We start from the raw sequence: 17,750 nt of genomic DNA, 5'->3' as shown, positions 1-17,750 counted from the left end.
ACAAATGAACTTATTTACAAAACAGAAACAGACTCACAGACACAGAAAACAAACTTACGGTTATCAAAGGGGAAGGGGGGAGGGATAAATTGGGAGTATGGGATTAACAGATGCACACTACCATATATAAAATAGATGAACAATAGGGATTTACTGTATGGCAAAGGGAACTATATTCAATATCTTGTAATAAACTACAATGAAAAGAATTTTAAAAAAAGAAATATAGATACATACATATATATGTATAACCAAATCACTTTGCTGTATACCTGAAACTAACACATTATAAATCAACCATACTAAAAAAAAAAAAAAAAAAAAAGGGCTTCCCTGGTGGCGCAGTGGTTGAGAGTCTGCCTGCTGATGCAGGGGACACGCGTTCGTGCCCCGGTCTGGGAAAATCCCACATGCCGCGAAGCGGCTAGGCCCGTCAGCCATGGCCGCTGAGCCTGCGCGTCCAGAGCCTGTGTTCCGCAACGGCAGAGGCCACAACAGTGAGAGGCCTGAGTACCGCAAAAAAAAAAAAAAAAGTCTGTTTCTTCCACATACTGTTTTACAGTATTATACTAGTCAGCTCAGGCTGCATAACAAAATACCATAGCTGAACAGCTTAAAAACAGAAATTTATTTTCTCATATTGCTGGAGGCTGGAGTTGAACATCAGGGTACCAGCATGGTCAAATTCTAGTTGAGAGCCCTCTTCCTGGCTTGCAGACAGCAGGCTTCTCACTGTGTGCTCAGATGACCTTTCCTCGGAGTATGCACATGGAGGGGGAGAGAGATCTCTTTCTCTCTTCCTCTCTTCTTGTAAAGCCACCAATCCTACTGGATTAGGACCTCACCCTTACGATCTCATTTAACCTTAATTACCTCCTAAAAGTCCTATTTCCAAATATAGTCACACTGAGGGTTAGGGTTTCAAAATATGAATTGAGAAGGAAGAGGAGCACAGTTCAGTCCATAGCAAGTATATTACCGAACTTGTTGACTTCAGGTAAAAAATGTATTTCAGTATAGTGTTAATAAGAAGTGAAGTTGAGCATTTTTCACATGCTTAAGAAACAGCTATATTTTCTGTAAATTGGCTATTCATATTTGCCTATTTCATGGATTGATGATCTTTAAAACACCAAATCCAACCATTCCTCAGAATGTTTCTCTTTGTGTGGGAGATCCTTAATAAGGCCTGAACAACATATCAAAAAACACAAACAAAATCCCTGTATATTTAGCAGTATATATGTTGAATTTCTCAAAATGATCTGATGCCAGTAAAATACCCTATACAGAAAAAGAGAGCTTTTTCAAGATAATGGCTTCTTTTCCTAAGCCAGCCTCCAGCACAATAAAGGAGAACTTTTTTTCCCCTTTCAGTTGTATAATTTTTTAAGAGGAAGAAATATGTTACCATACTAATGAAAATCAATTCTTGATTACATTGTGAATTTCTATTTTCAATGGGCTCCCTTCTATTAATCATTCCAGAATACAAGTCTCACCTAATAAAATGGTATAATGCTTTCTAAGTACCCTTTTCTTATGAGGGAGGAAAAAAGCTGCTTGTAATAGGGACCAAGATTAGAAAAGCAGCAGAGGTGGTAACAAGCTTAGTAACTCTCAGCAATTGTCACTGGCTATTTATTTAGCTTATTCCTCTAGGGCAGTAGTTCTCAATTGGTGTGATTTTGCCCTCCAGAAGATATGTGGCTACGTCTTGAGACACTTTTGGTTGTTACAACTTGTGGTACTGATACCTGGTAGGTACAGGCCAGGGATGCTACTAAACATACTACAATGAACACTACACAGAACAAAGAATTCTCTGGCCCAAAATGTTGACAGTGCTGAAGTTGAGAAACACTGCTCTGGGGAAAAACGGGGTCAAGAATATAGAGGGACTGGAAAATGTGGAAGTAAGGTGATAACCTTCTGAAAACTAGACATGCCTATATTTCCTTCCCTAGCCTATTTCAGCCTTGATTAAAAGAAGAGGAAATGAAAGAAACAGTAAAAGAGCTAGCAGGGCAGAAGCAAAAGAGGCCTTTAGTTTGGCCTCTTTCCAAATCCCCCCCCCATCACTGTGCCAATGACTTCTCTTGACTGTGCAAAATGAAGTCTGTTCCCATTCCATGTGGGAAAGTAACAGAACTTCATAAGTTATCAAATGCTCACCCCTTCCTTATGCACTCACTTTACCCACTTTAGACTTGTCTGTCTTTGCTTATGCATTAAAGATGGTTTCAAGAATAAAAAACAGATCATCTTATCTTTCTATGCCCATTTTGTGGAAGTTACTTTTTATGGTATTAACTTATACTTATCCTAAGTAAAAAAATTCCTTCAAGCAACACTATATTTTGAGTTATTTAATGTGAATAGTTTAAAGTTCACGCCATTAAAATTCTGTCAATAAAATATGTTAGATGAGGTAGGAAGTTTCCAACTTTTTAATTCTACTTGGTCAAATACAATTTTTACATATTAATAAAACAGCTTCAGAATTTAACATTATCTGACATATAATTTATCATTATACACTTTTAAAAAGGGAATATGAGTTTTATTCTAAATGCAATGGAAAACCATTGGACTTTTTTTTTTTAATTTATTTTTGGCTGCTTTGGATCTTCGTTGCTGCGCTCAACCTTTCTCTAGTTGTGGCGAGTGGGGGCTACTCTGTTGCAGTGTGCAGGCTTCTCACTGCGGTGGCTTCTCTTGTTGTGGAGCACAGGCTCTAGGTGCATGGGCTTCAGTAGTTGTGGCACGCGGGCTCAGTAGTTGTGGCTCGTGGGCTTAGTTGTTCCAAGGCATGTGGGATCTTCCTGGACGAGGAATTGAACCCTTGTCCCCTGCATTGGCAGGCGGATTCTTAACCACTGTGCCACCAGGGAAGTCCCACCACTGGAGTTTTACTGTACATTTAATTTACTTTAAAAAGCATTTTTAACTGAAGTATAATGAGCAAAGTACACTAATGTTAATTAGAAGATAGATAACTCTACATCCCCTACCCCATGTAAGCACCACCCAGATCAAGATATAGAACATTACCAGCAGCACAGGTTTTTTTTTTATGTTCACTTAATTTGAAAGGTTGAATACTAAAGTCATTTGATGCCAAGTAAATCTTCACAGTAAGTCTTTCTAATAATAAACCAGATGATAGTAAATAACCTCCAAGAAGGCAAGGACAATCTCTTTTCAATGTTCCCTATTGATGGCCCAGCACCTAGAACTTAGTATCTAACCGGAACTTACTGAAAAAAGTTGTTGCCTACTGAGCAAAGGTAAACTAATTTAACACTAAAGTATTTCTCAGAAACAAATATAATTATTACTTTAACATCACTTTTTAGTAAAGTATTTAATTGAAGAGAAGAATTTCAAGGACTCTGTTTCTATACACAGATAGAAGGCACTAAAGTCTAGATGAGCCAATGAGAAAATTATTCAATGTGGACTCTGAATCTCATCATTAATCTCCAACAGGATTTTCTAAATATGGCATTCCAGAGGAGTTGCTTCATTTAATACCATTTTCTTTGACACAATCCAAAACATTCATTTTATTTTTTCTTTGTTTTTCAGTTAGTTCTGATTATCTTTAATTCGAACTTCTTGGAACTTTCTATTCTAGTCAAGGTCTTAACCTGAATACCCAGCAGAATTTAAAAAAAAAATCCTTCTTCCAGTTTGAGGCTCCAGATTAGTTAATGGTTGCCCGACACTGTTTTGCCAAGACAAAAAAATGTAGGGATAGGGTAAAGAGTAGTATGTCACCTAGTGACTGCAACACAGCTGTAGTGCAAAGAACGGGATGGCGGGGGGGGGGGGGGAACAGAGAATGACAACTGGTTTCTAGAAAACAAAAAATACAGCTGGGGCTTTCACTCTATTTTGGCAGGACCTGAAAATTACACCATGTCTGCAGAGACAATGTATTCAGTCAAAGTATAGACCAAAATCCTCCTAAATTAGGATACATAAAGAGCCTTCAGGTCTAGTGTCATGTAAATGGTCAAAACTAAAAACAAATGTTTTAAATCAGTTAAAAGCAAACAGTCAGCTTTAGTTAGAATCATTTCAATTTCAGTAAACATCATTATAGCTTAAAATGAATTGCTGTCTGCCAATTTCCTCTCCTACTCCAATTACATCTACTATCTTCATTCAGCAATGAATTAGGTATTTCTAAGCCTCTTGGCAATGTGAAATCAAGGTAAGAAGCTAACATTCATTGAGTGTAAAAGTTGCTATGCATCAAGCATTATGCAAAGCACTTGACATAGGCTATCTCATTTAATTTCCTCAAAATTCCTAAAACAAGTAACCCCACTCATCTATTAAGTGAATATTTCAACTCTATTTTTAAGTTTGTTATATGCTAAATACTAAAATCAAAGGGCAAGAGTAAATCAAAGTTACTGTCACGTGTATAGCATGAATGCTATACATGCTTTGGTATTTACTAAAATTTTAAAAACACTACAGGATCAATGATCTTTCCAGATTTCAAGAGATTTTAAAACCATGAATATTACTATTTTGAAGGTACTAATTATGTGCCAGACGATGTATTAAGGGCTTTATATTTTAACATTGAGGTAGGTATTATGACCCTTGCGTTACTAATCAGGATTAGAAGTCAAATGACGGAAGAAAGGATCTATAATCACAAAAAATAAGAAAGTTACAGAATCAAAATCTTAACCTGCATGTGTCTCTCTGATTTGAAAACACTGTTACCTCTCTCTTGGATTACTATTATCTTTTTAAAATACACACCAGTAACAAAAAATAACAGAACAGATTTAAATGCTAATGTAATTTTGACACTGGGAATCCATGCATGAACACTCTCTTCTTAGATGGGAAAGGCATGTTCCCTCAGTTTTGATTTGCTCATTGTAATCTGACTCTCTCTCTGGTAGTGGCCTCCTGGCAGAGATCTGATCAGCCAATTTCTGCTTGGCTCAATCCCACTTCTACCTACTGCTCCGAGTGTCTGCCTTCTTGTTCTCCTGAATGCCAGTTCTACCAGTTCTTTGGATTTCATCAGTATAAAAAACACTCCCTTCAGCTTATAAACTCCTAGAAGGCAGAGATTCCGTGTGTTGTTAAGTTTGCTTTATAAACCAATATGAAGATACAGAAATCTAATATACACAGGTTAAAAACTTCCTTCCACTGTTTAACTATATCCATACTCATAATGGAAACTGTGTAATATTCTTAAAATAAACACACCCAAGCCAAACTGGAAATCCTATTTTAAAGCTCTCAATCTACAATTCACATCTAGAAGACATTGATTATCACTAATTTACTAAGACCCTACAATATTACTAACAGAAGTTTTCGATTTCTCCAAACTCATAAACTCTATTTCTATATAGTTTAACTCAGGGTTTTTCAACTTCAGCACTACTGGCATTTTGGACCAGATAATTCTTTGCTGGGATGGGGGGTGGGCCGGGCAGGTGGGCTCTCCCATGCACTGTAGCAGCCTTCCTGCCCTCTATCCACTAGATGCCAGTAGTACTTCCTCTCCCCATAGCTGAGACAACAAAAACAGAACGTCTCTAGCCACTGCCCAGTGTTCCCTGGCGAGGGGGCGGGGGGGCGGGCGGTGGTGTCGACCCAGTTGAGACCTACTGTTTTAATTTAATCTTATATGTTAAAATTAGATACTGGGGCTGTAGTATTTGCCAATAAAATTGTCCTAATCTACATTCTTACAAGGAATAAGGATGAAGTTCACTGGTATTCTCAGAGTGAATAAGTTAGCGAATTTCAGAGTTTTCTAGAAGAACCTGGCCTTTTGCACAATCCCAGAAAAGAGCTCTAGAAACTAAATATCTGACCATCTAAACTAGTGGGAGCAGGCTGGACAAAACTAAGGTGCTGATACATGACACAGGATGGAAAAGAATACTGGTGCTTAGCGGCTCATTCGTTTTTCTTTGTGGCTCTAACTATATGTTATTTCATCAAGGGAAGTAATTAGCACCACAGATTAACTGCAGTATCATGTTTTTAGCAGTAAAAGCAGGTAGAATGTGTCTTTTAACAAATGTCTACTGAGTATAAGGCAGTTGGAGGGATAGAAAGAGGAGTAAAACAGAACCAACCTCAGTGTAACATAAATGTTGGAAGCATTTCAAATTTTCAAAAAAAGGAAGCTAACTTTTTGGCTTAAGCTAAAGACAACAACAACAACAAAAGAAACTCCACCCACTCCACCCTCAGGATGTGTCATGAAACTGGACTGAATTCAAAGAGTGATCACTTTTGGTCACATCCAAGTTTTTTTTTTTTTTTTTTTTTTGCGGTACGCGGGCCTCTCACTATTGTGGCCTCTGCCGTTGCGGAGCACAGGCTCTGGACGCGCAGGCTCACGGGCCCAGCCGCTCCACGGCATGTGGGATCTTCCCGGACCGGGGCACGAACCCGTGTCCCCTGCATCGGCAGGCGGACTCTCAACCACTGCACTACCAGGGAAGCCCCACATCCAAGTTTTAAGCAAAGTTCAACAATCAATGATTTGCTGGTTACAGAGATATATTCATTGAGGGGGAAAAAAATCTCAGTGTATATGTTTTATATTATCTGTGTTAGTTAGAAATTGATCCAGTTTTTAACTTTTGTAAGCCTGGAATCATTGATTGTTCTCTATTTCTATGAGGTTTTACCATACCCTGACCTATAATGGAAATACCAATCACACTTTTCCCCTAATTGAGCACATAATACCTAATGTTTATTTATTACTACTATTTTGAACATTTTCCCACATGCTTGTTTACTAACTTAATATCTTTGTGAAATATATTTTTTTTATCAATTGACCAAATATTTAGAGACCAGTGTTTTTCTTACAAATATATGAGCTATTTACAGAATAGATATTAGCTTTATATAATACTTGTTGTAGTATTTCCCCCATCTTATTTCTGTTTTTATTATTCTTACATATGTAAATATTACACTTGGAATATTCAAATCTGCAAACTGTTCTTTTCCCTTTTGTTTCCTTTTATTGTTTTGAAAGTGAAATACCCACTCTCTATTATAAGTTTGATAAATATTCAATTCTACTTTATTCTAATTTTCCTTTGATTTGAATGCTCATATGTAACCTTTAAATCCTCTGAAATTTATCTTGGTGTCAGGTATTAAGTGGAGGTCTATGTTTATGGCCCTTCAACTGCTTAATGAGTTTTCTAAACACAAATTTCTCAAAAATGATTCCTTTTTTTTTCTCATGCCTCCCTTGGCATGTACCTAAAATGTACCATGGATCTATTCCTGCTTTTAGCAGTATTTGGTTTCAGTTATTGTAGTTTTTCTCTTCCCTTTCTCTCTTATTTTTCAGATTTTTAACTTAATGCTTTTGACTACTTTTTCTCCCAGATAAACTTTAGAGAAACATTGTCAGAGTAAAAAGAATCCCAATAACAATCTGAATGGAAAAAATAATTTAAATTGGGGAGTAAAAATTATATACTATCAGCCTTCCTTTTCAGAAACATGATACTACATTTATTTCACAAAGCCTTTTTCTTAAATATTTCAGAAAAAATTTTAATTTTATTTGTAGTTGTATTCATTTATTTCTTAAGATAATTATCAATAAATACTTTTAATCACTTTTTCCCTAATGGAAATATTTATGTACTCTTGGTTAGTTTTCATGTCCCTCTTGTGATATCAAAAGATCTTACATAGTTTCAATGAACGCTCCTCTCCCTATACCTTTATAGTTGCTCTATAGGCTCTTTCTGGCAGTTCAGTCCTTGGGAATATTCATACAGTAAGGAATATCTCAATTCCATTATATTAGATGTAATAGCCTAAGGGTATAGAAATATAGAAAAAGCATGTTTGCTCACTTACTGCTCAACAATAGTAATTAACTAGTTAAATCAGCTGAACTCAAAATTATATGATTCTGAAATCACATCTGTAATCACATTAATCTAAAGAAACTAATCCCCTGAGGAATATATTACAATATTGAAGACAAAAGTCACAGGTTTTCAGGAGCTAAGACTGCACATGAAACTCACACATACAGACCAAGAACAGAAGATTAAATAAACCACAGAATTGATATATCATTAACCTCCAATTTTCTGCATCAATAAAAAGAAGCATTAGTAGAGCTAATATGAAATTGTGAAGAATTTACCCATACAGATCAAGAAAGGAATCAATTGCCTTATACACAGTAGAAAATAGATTATGACACAAATGTATATTCCATAAAGCAGAAAACCAAAAGTTAACATAAACTTAACTGGTAGTAGCTTTCAGCTATTTCTGGATCACCACTAGTTTCTTATAAGCTCTCAAAAGGGAAAGGATCCCAAAGTACAGTGTGGTTAAAGTTTTGTTTGCTTGTTTGTTTAGTTTAGAAGCCACAAAGATCAGACTAATAAATAATATTATTGTTAAGCTAACACTTACTGTGTGATTACTATGTGCTAGGTGCTGGACTAAGCGTTTTATAAATATATCATTTAATGTACACGTACACACACACACACACACAAAACCATGAAATTAGTACTATTTTTAGCCTCGTTTTCCAGATAAGAAACCAAGGTTACACAACTAGTAAGTTGTAAAGACAAACCCAAATTTTACTGATCCGCAAACTCATGTTTTTAACTACCATACTATACTGCTTCATATGGATTCTTTTCTTTACTTATTCAATTATGAAACATCTTAAAAGCTTTTGCACAGTGAAGGAAGCCATAAACAAGACAAAAAGGCAACCCTCAAAATGGGAGAAAATATTTGCAAATGAAACAACAGACATTTATTAATTTCCAAAATATACAAACAGCTCGTGGAGCTCAATATCAAAAAAACAAACAATCCAGTTAAAAAATGGGCAGAAGACCTAAACAGACATTTCACCAAAGAAGACATACAGATGGCCAAGAGGCACATGAAAAGATGTTCAACATCACTAATTATTAGAGAAATGCAAATCAAAACCACAATGAAGTATCACCTCATGCCGGTCAGAATGGCCATTATCAAAAAACCTAGAAACAATAAATGCTGGAAAGGGCGTGGTGAAAAGGGAGCCCTCCTGCACTGTTGGTGGGAATGTAAATTGATACAGCCACTATGGTAAACAGTATGGAGGTTCCTTAAAAAACTAAAAATAGAACTACCATATGACCCAGCAATCCCACTACTGGGCATACGCCCTGAGAAAACCATAATTCAAAAAGAGACATTGGGCTTCCCTGGTGGCACAGTGGTTGAGAGTCCGCCTGCCGATGCAGGGGACACGGGTTCATGCCCCGGTCCAGGAAGATCCCACATGCCGTGGAGCGGCTAGGCCCGTGAGCCATGGCCGCTGAGCCTGCGCGTCCGGAGCCTGTGCTCTGCAACGGGAGGGGCCACAACAGTGAGAGGCCCGCGTACCGCAAAAAAAAAGAAAAGAGACATTTACCACCAATGTTCATTGCAGCACTATTTACAACAGCCAGGACATGGAATCACCTAAATGTCCATCAACAGATGAATGGATAAAGAAGATGCGGCACATATATACAATGGAATATTACTCAGCCATAAAAAGAAACGAAATTGAGTTATTTGTAGTGAGGTGGACGGACCTAGAGTCTGTCATAGAGTGAAGTAAGTCAGAAAGAGAAAAACAAATACCGTATGCTAACACATATATATGGAATCTAAAAAAAAATGGTTCTGATGAACCTAGGGGCTGGACAGGAATAAAGACACAGATGTAGAGAATGGACTTCAGGAAATGGGGAGGGGGAAGGGTAAGCTGGGATGAAGTAAGAGAGTAGCATTGATATACATACACTACCAAATGTAAAATAGATAGATAGTGGGAAGCAGCTGCATGGCACAGGGAAATGAGCTGGGTGCTTTGCGACCACCTAGAGGGGTGGGATAAGGAGGGTGGGAGAGAGACACAAGAGGGAAGGGATATGGGGATATACGTATGCATATAGCTGATTCACCCTGTTATACAGCAGGAACTAACACAACACTGTAAAGCAATTATACTCCAATAAAATGTTTTTTTAAAAAAAGAAATTAGAAAATTTAAAAACCCCATTTAAAACTGCATCAAAAACATGAAACACAGATAAAAAATGATATACACAATTCTGGTAAGCTTTTATGTATAAATCACCAAGCTGATTTTAACATTTATATGGAAATGCAAAGAACGCAAACTGGGATAAATAGTTTCGAAAAAAAGAACAAAGTTGCAGGATTTATGCCCTGACATCATGTCTTTATAAAACTAAAGAATTCAAGACAATGTGGAATTAGTTTAAGGATACAGACACATAAGTCGATAAAACAAAACAGTGTTCAGAAATGGCCCAAGATATATGTGGTCAACTGATTTACAACCAAGGTACTAAAGTAATTGAGTAAGGGAAGAATAGTCTTTTCAACAAATGGTCCTGGAAAAATCTGATGTCCTACAAAAAGAAATGAAGTTTGATTCTTATCTTACCATATACAAAATTATTTTGAAATGGACTGTTGAATTGTGCCCCTCAAACAGATGTTCAAGACTTCCCTGGTGGCGCAGTGGTTAAGAATCCGCCTGCCAATGCAGGGGACACGGGTTCAAGCCCTGGTCCGTGAAGATCCCACAAGCCGTGGAGCAACTAAGCCCGTGTGCCACAACTACTGAGCCTGCGCTCTAGAGCCCACGAACCACAGCTACTGAAGCCCATGCGCCTAGAGCCCATGCTCCTCAACAAGAGAAGCCACCTCAATGAGAAGCCCATGCAGTGCAACGAAGAACAGCCCCCGCTCACCACAGCTAGAGAAAGCCCATGCACAGCAACGAAGACCCAATGCCTCAACTAAGACCCGATGCAGTCAGAAAAAAAAAAGAAACAAACTCACATGCAGGTGTATCAAAAAGAATAAAATACCTACAAATAAATTTAACCAAGGAGGTAAAAGACCTATACACTGAGAACTGTAAGACATTGATGAAAGAAATTGTAGAAGACACAAATAGATATTCTATGTTCACAAACTGAAAGAATATTAAGATGTCCATACTACCCAAAATGATCTACTGATTCAATGCAATTCCTATCAAAATTCCAATGATTATTTTTCACAAAAATAGAAAAAGCAATCTTAAAATTTGTATGGAACCACAGAAGACCCCAAATAGCCAAAACAGTCTTAAGAAGAACAAAGCTGGAGGCATCATGCCTCTGATTTCAAACTACACTTCAAAGTCACAGTAATCAAACCAATATGGTATTGGCGTAAAAATGGACACATTAAATCAATGAAACAGAACAGAGCCCAGAAATAAACCCATGCGTACATATTTATTTACAACAAAGGAGCCAAGAATATACAACGGGAAAGGACAGTCTCTTCAATAAATGGTGCTGGGAAAACTGAAGAGCCAGATGCAGAAGAATGAAACTGAAGCCCAGTCTTACACTGTACACAAAAATCAACTGAAAATGGACTACAGACTTGATCATAAGATCTGAAACCATAAAACTCCTAGAAGAAAACATAAGAGGGTAAGCTCCTTGACATCGAACCCAGCAATGATTTTTTGGATTTGACATAAACAGCAAAAGCAACAAAAGCAAAAATAAACAAGTATGACTAAATCAAACTAAAAGCTTCTCTATAGCAAAGGAAACCATTAAAAAATGAAAAGGAGGGGCTTCCCTGGTGGCGCAGTGGTTGAGAGTCCGCCTGCCGATGCAGGGGACACAGGTTCGTGCCCCGGCCCGGGAAGATCCCATATGCCGCGGAGCAGCTGGGCCCGTGAGCCATGGCCGCTGAGCCTGAGTGTCCAGAGCCTGTGCTCCGCAACGGGAGAGGCCACAACAGGGAGAGGCCACAACAGTGAGAGGTCCGTGTACCGCCAAAAAAAAAAAAAAAAAAAAAAAAAAAAAAATTGAAAGGAAACCTTTGGAATTGGAGAAAATATCTTCAAATCTTATATCTGATAAAGAGTTAATATCCAAAATATATGAAGAACTCATATAACTCAATATCAAAAGAAAACAACACAAAACAAAACAAAAAAAACACCTATCAATTAGATTAAAAAATTGGCAGAGGAGGACTTCCCTGGTGGCACAGTGGTTAAGAATCTGCCTGCCAATGCAGGGGACACGGGTTCGAGCCCTGGTCTGGGAAAATCCCACATGCAGCGGAGCAACTAAGTCCGTGCACCACAACTACTGAGCCCGCATGCCACAACTACTGAAGCCTGCACACCTAGAGCCCGTGGTCTGCAAGAAGGGAAGCCACCACAATGAGAAGCCCACACACTGCAACAGAGTAGCCCCCACTCGCCGCAACCAGAGAAAAGCCCACGCGCAGCAACGAAAACCCAATGCAGCCAAAAATAAAATAAATTTATTTTTTTTAAAAGTGGGCAGAGGAACTTAATAAACATTTTTCCAAAAAAGACATACAAATGGCCAACAGGTACATGAAAAAGTTTTCCATCAATAATCATCAGGGAAATGTAAATCAAAACCACAATGAGGTATCACATCATACCCGTTAGAATGGCTACTGTCAAAAGGATAATAATATATGTTGACAAGGATGTGGAGAAATGGGAACCCTGGTGCACTGTTAATGGGAATGTAAATTGGTGCAGGCACTATGTAACAGCATGGAGGTTCCTCAAAAAATTAAAAACGGAACTACCATGTGATCCAGCAATTCCACTTCTGGGTATACAGTCAAAGGATATGAAATCACTATCTTGACTGAAATCTGCACCCTCATGTTATTGCATCATTATTTACAATAGCCAAGATGTGGAAACAACCTATGTGTCCATCGACAGATGGATAAAGAAAATGTGATACACACACACACACACATACACACACACACACACACTATTCAATCTTAAAAGGAAGGAAATCCTATCATTTGCAACAACGTGGATGGACCTTGAGGGCATTATGCTAAGTAAGATAAGTCAAGCAGAGAAAAAATAAATATTGTATGATTTCACTTATATGTGGAATCTGGAAAAACCAGAGCTGGTGATTACTAGAGACAAAGGGTAGAAAGTAGGGAAATGGGTGAAAGTGGTCAAAGGGTACTAACTTCTAGTTATAAAATAAGTAAGTTCAGGCAATGTAATGTACAGCATGGTGACTACAGTTAACAATACTTTATATCTGAAAGTTTTTAAGAGAACAGATCTTACAAATTCTCATCACAAGAAAAAAAAAAACTCTCATTAACTATGTGAGATGCACCAAAACTTGTTGCAAGTATTAAGCAGAAAGGGTGTGTGAAGCTCCTGACATACAGCAGGTACTCAATAAATGTTGTCAATTATAATCTTCCTCCTTTCCCCTCCCGTATCTTTGCTCATCCTGATTTTTTTGCCTTGGTATGTACTCCTTACCTCCCATATCACTGAAATCTTACTCATTCTTTAAGTATCAGATGAAATGTTACATTTCATATGAAGTCTTTCATATCTTTTATCAACCTGAGAAGAGCACTGTTTATTTTAACTTCACTTTCTACGTCTCATATTTTATTCTGGTAAATGTTTCCCTTACCAGACTATAAGCTTTTTGAGGGAAGGGACATTTGGTTAACCTACTTCTTAAAATTTAACCAGTGCTCTATCTTTAAAAGGTTCAATAAATGTATTTACTAAGAACAGAAATAAGAAAAGCAGGTGTGCCCATCAGAGTCCTGGGAGTTAACCTGGAGCTATGCATGTGTAGGTAATGGAAGTAAGTGATTAGCAAGCAAGAATCTAAGAGAGAATGTAAAAAGAAAAGAACTTCTGACATGGTTCTTCCATCTCCCAGGTGAGTTAGGGTTCCATGAAACCTCTTTATCAAACCCCAGAATCTGAGTTGGTTCCCTTAAGATTTCTTTCCAGTTAGGACCTGAGTAGATCATTCCTTGAAATTCCTTTCTCCTTAATCTGTCTCTAGAGTGAAGACTTAACTTTAGGTTAAATGATTCAGAATTTCACAGCTGGAATTACACACTAGAAATCATCCCATCTCGGGCTTCCCTGGTGGAGCAGTGGTTAAGAATCCGCCTGCCAATGCAGGGGACACGGGTTCAAGCCCTGGTCCAGGAAGATCCCACATGCCGTAGAGCAACTAAGCCCGTGCGCCACAACTACTGAGCCTGTGCTCTAGAGACTGCGTGCCACAACTACTGAGCCTACGTGCCACAACTACTGAAGCCTGTGCTCCGCAACGAAGAGTAGCCCCCACTTGTCGCAACTAGAGAAAGCCCGCGTGCAGTGACGAAGACCCAACACAGCCAAAAATAAAAATAAAATAAAATAAATAAATTTATTAAAAAAAACAAATCATCCCAACTCAATCATTTGATAGATGTGGAAATGTAATACAGAGAAGTCAAATCACACAAAGGTATGCAGTTAATAAACAACAGATCTGGGAATTCCCTGGCGGACCAGTGGTTAGGACTCTGTGCTCTCACTGCTGAGGGCCTGGGTTCAATCCCTGGTTGGCGAACTAAGATCCCGCAAGCTGTATGGGATGGCCAAAAACAAACAAAAAACAATACAGCTGACCCAGTTACAAGCTCAATACTCTTTTTCACTACACTTAAACAAGTTAGGATGCTAGCACATGTCAAAAGGAGTGTGTACTAAGATTATGTCACATACATGTTTTATATTTTTGCCAAGCACATCCCCATATCACTACAATATTGACTCAAATTCAGTTCACCATGATATTAATTTTATGCTGGCTATCTCCATAATCAATAATTCCATTTTACATTTGCATAAAGTTCACCCTGAATTATCTTTTCTTGAGCCATATCTTGTTTATTTCCTTGGCTTCACTAGAATTTTTCATAGATTATGATTTTTAACCTAGCTTCCCAAGAACTGGACCCATCTGACCCACTTCTCACATCTATATTAATGAGGAAGTAACATTAATTCTAAAGTGATCCTGTAGAAAATCAGTATGCCTCTGTATAAATATAAGAACTAAGTCAAATTTCCAAAGGTTGAAAACTGAATAATATAGACTCTACCAAAACATTAGTTATGATTTTCTATGGGCTCAAAAAAAGAGAGACAATAGTTACAAATTGTATTTAAGTTAAAATCTTACCATTAAATTAAAAACCTAGTTGCAAAAATATTTATTAAAACATCTGTTACCACCTGATGAAAGGGAAATTAAAAGCAAAGATACTTAAAGACACAAAGATTGTTCTACAGATCTACAGAAGAATACCTAAAATTACTTTTGGTCACATTTAAATAGATAAGTCATTGTTAACACAAAGGAGACAAGGGTCATTTTCACAAACCACATAACATTTTTTTGACTGTTAATTACTTCTACATCAGAAGATAATGACAAACCATGTAAAGCATAAGTAACTGAAACAAAAACAGTAAGATGAGGAGCATTATCCAAACACATTAATCTTACTGATAGGATTTTTAAAACATAAAGTATACTAAGTTGTTTGAAACATAGGCTTAGTCCATTAAAAAGAAAATGTAACCAATTCATACTACTTATATACAGTTTTATGATAAAACATAGAACATACCAGCTCATGCATCAAATCAAGATTATTAAAGAAATTTAGCTAAGATTCCTTAAAAAATGGTATGGTACAGGGCAGGGGGTGAGTTGATTGGAAGCAAAATAAAATCACCCTCAATTTAAAATTTGAGGGTGATTTTAAATTAAAAATTTTTCTTCTATTCTGATACGTATTACAGCTCATTTACCTAATTTTTAAGAGACAGAGAGAGTGTGGTCCTCTGGCAGTTTAGGTGAAATCAGGATCTAAAGGGGACAAAAGGGCAGCACACAGGGGACCTAGGAAGAACGAGGTATGGACCTGGACTCAGCAGCAGCTGTGTCTCATCCTTTTGGTAAGCCCCCTTGATGCCTTGTGCCTTCTACCTCCTGACTGTTTTCTCTGAAAACAAGTGAGACTGTTTAAGTCCTCTTGACTTTACACTGATTTTCCTACTCTTAAAGAGATGAATTGAATAAGCAGTATTTTAAAGCCTGGATATAGGCTCCAGCTGTTAGACTCTGAAATTTCAGACTTTAGGCTTTTAGTCTATTAGGACTCTCTCCCAATGCTCAGAATTAAGATATAAACAACTGATTGATCCATATGTGTTAACTCACTGTTGCATGTATAATTTATAGAAAAGCAGTAGAAACAATATTACTTAGAAAAACTACTGACATAAATAGCATGCACAGTACCTTTTGATAAACAATGGAGCACACAAGATCCTTGACAGCAGATAAAGATAGTTCCTGGGCTTCGATGGTAATACTCTCCCGTGTAAGGCCAATTTGCAGTAGAAATGAGATTGTATGCACTGAGCCTCTGGAGTTGTTGAGTGATGGTGCACTGAAGCTTCCATTAGAGAGCCGCGCAGAGAGTCCTGTTTTAGGACTTGAACACGGAGAAGGAGCTGGAAGCACAGCAGGAAGAGTTGCAGGTATTACAGACTTCTGGGATGATGGAGGAGAACTGTTTGCAGACATCTGCCTTTCTTTAATCTTTTAAAACAGTTGTCAATTCTTTTTCAATGGTTATGAAGAGGCCTTAAAATCACAGTGGTAAAAAAATGACTGTACTTTCAGATTTAGTTGAAAGCTTCTTTATTTCCTCTTTTAAGCCACTCATGCTGATGATGGCAAGTTCTACAACTGTGAGTTGAATATACAAAAGGTCCCACTTCCCTTAATATCAGTCCCATCAAAGAAGAGTCTTGTCTTTAGGACCACAACCAGGGTTTTGGAAAGGATTTAACATCACTGAATTATCCTCATCAGAAGAGAGTTGACACTGTTTATTTACTAAACATCTTCATCTATTTTCTTTTAAGTCTATTCTTGTCTCTCTCTTTTAATTTCAGAAAATACATAATGAATAAAAGTTGTTTTTCTGTCAAAATAAAATCCTCCTAGTTTAAAAAATAAAAAGTGTTTAGGATTAGTCTATTCAGTACTTATCCTTTGGTTCCTTGATCTAATGGGACACTTTCTCAAATGTCCACACCTTAAATCACCTTCTCAAATGTCCTCATTTTCATTTTGGAGGAGCAAATTTTTCCAGGATTAAGCACAAAGGCTTTTTAAAATAGTACAGGCATATTCCACTTGGTGAATGGGCCCATGGAGAAAAGTTGATGCTTTCTGAAATGTAGGTAGCCTGGAAGAAATTTTTTAGAAACTTTTAATATTTTATACTCACTTAACATTATTTTAAAAATGCAAGAATCCTTGGGACTTCCCTGGTGGCCCAGTGGTTAAGAATCTGCCTGCCAATGCAGGGGACATGGGTTTGAGCTCTGGTCTAGGAAGCTCCCACATGCTGCGGAGCAACTAAGCCCGTGCGCCACAACTACTGAGCCCACGTGTCACAACTACTGAAGCCCGTGCACCTCAACTACTGAAGCCTGCGCACCTAGAGCCCACGCTCCGCAAAAGGAGAAGCCACTGCAACGAGAAGCCCGCACAACTGCAACGAAGAGCAGCCCCTGCTCACTGCAACTAGAGAAAGCTCGGGTGCAACAATGAAGACCCAACACAGCCAAAATAAATAAAATTTATTAATTAATTTTAAAAAAGAATCCTTGTGCTTTTTAAAAATGGTATGTTTTGGCTGTATGTTTATAATTCACCAATAAATCCTAATGGGTAGCCTTTTTT

The 17,750-nt window shown here is 37.6% G+C and overlaps 1 protein-coding gene across 1 annotated transcript in view; it reads right to left on the bottom strand.

The window, feature by feature from the left end:
• PRKD3 (protein kinase D3) overlaps positions 1–16,580 on the bottom strand; it is a 62,308-nt gene extending 45,728 nt beyond the window's left edge. The window contains exon 1 of the mRNA XM_065891674.1: positions 16,293–16,580. Coding sequence (XP_065747746.1) covers positions 16,293–16,580 — 288 coding nt within the window. The remainder of the gene's footprint in view (positions 1–16,292) is intronic.
• Positions 16,581–17,750: the final 1,170 nt, after the last annotated feature.

Source organism: Phocoena phocoena, chromosome 14 (assembly GCF_963924675.1).
Source record: "Phocoena phocoena chromosome 14, mPhoPho1.1, whole genome shotgun sequence".
In the NCBI taxonomy this organism is placed as follows: Eukaryota; Metazoa; Chordata; class Mammalia; order Artiodactyla; family Phocoenidae; genus Phocoena; species Phocoena phocoena.
This window is presented reverse-complemented; position numbering and strand designations above follow the sequence as displayed.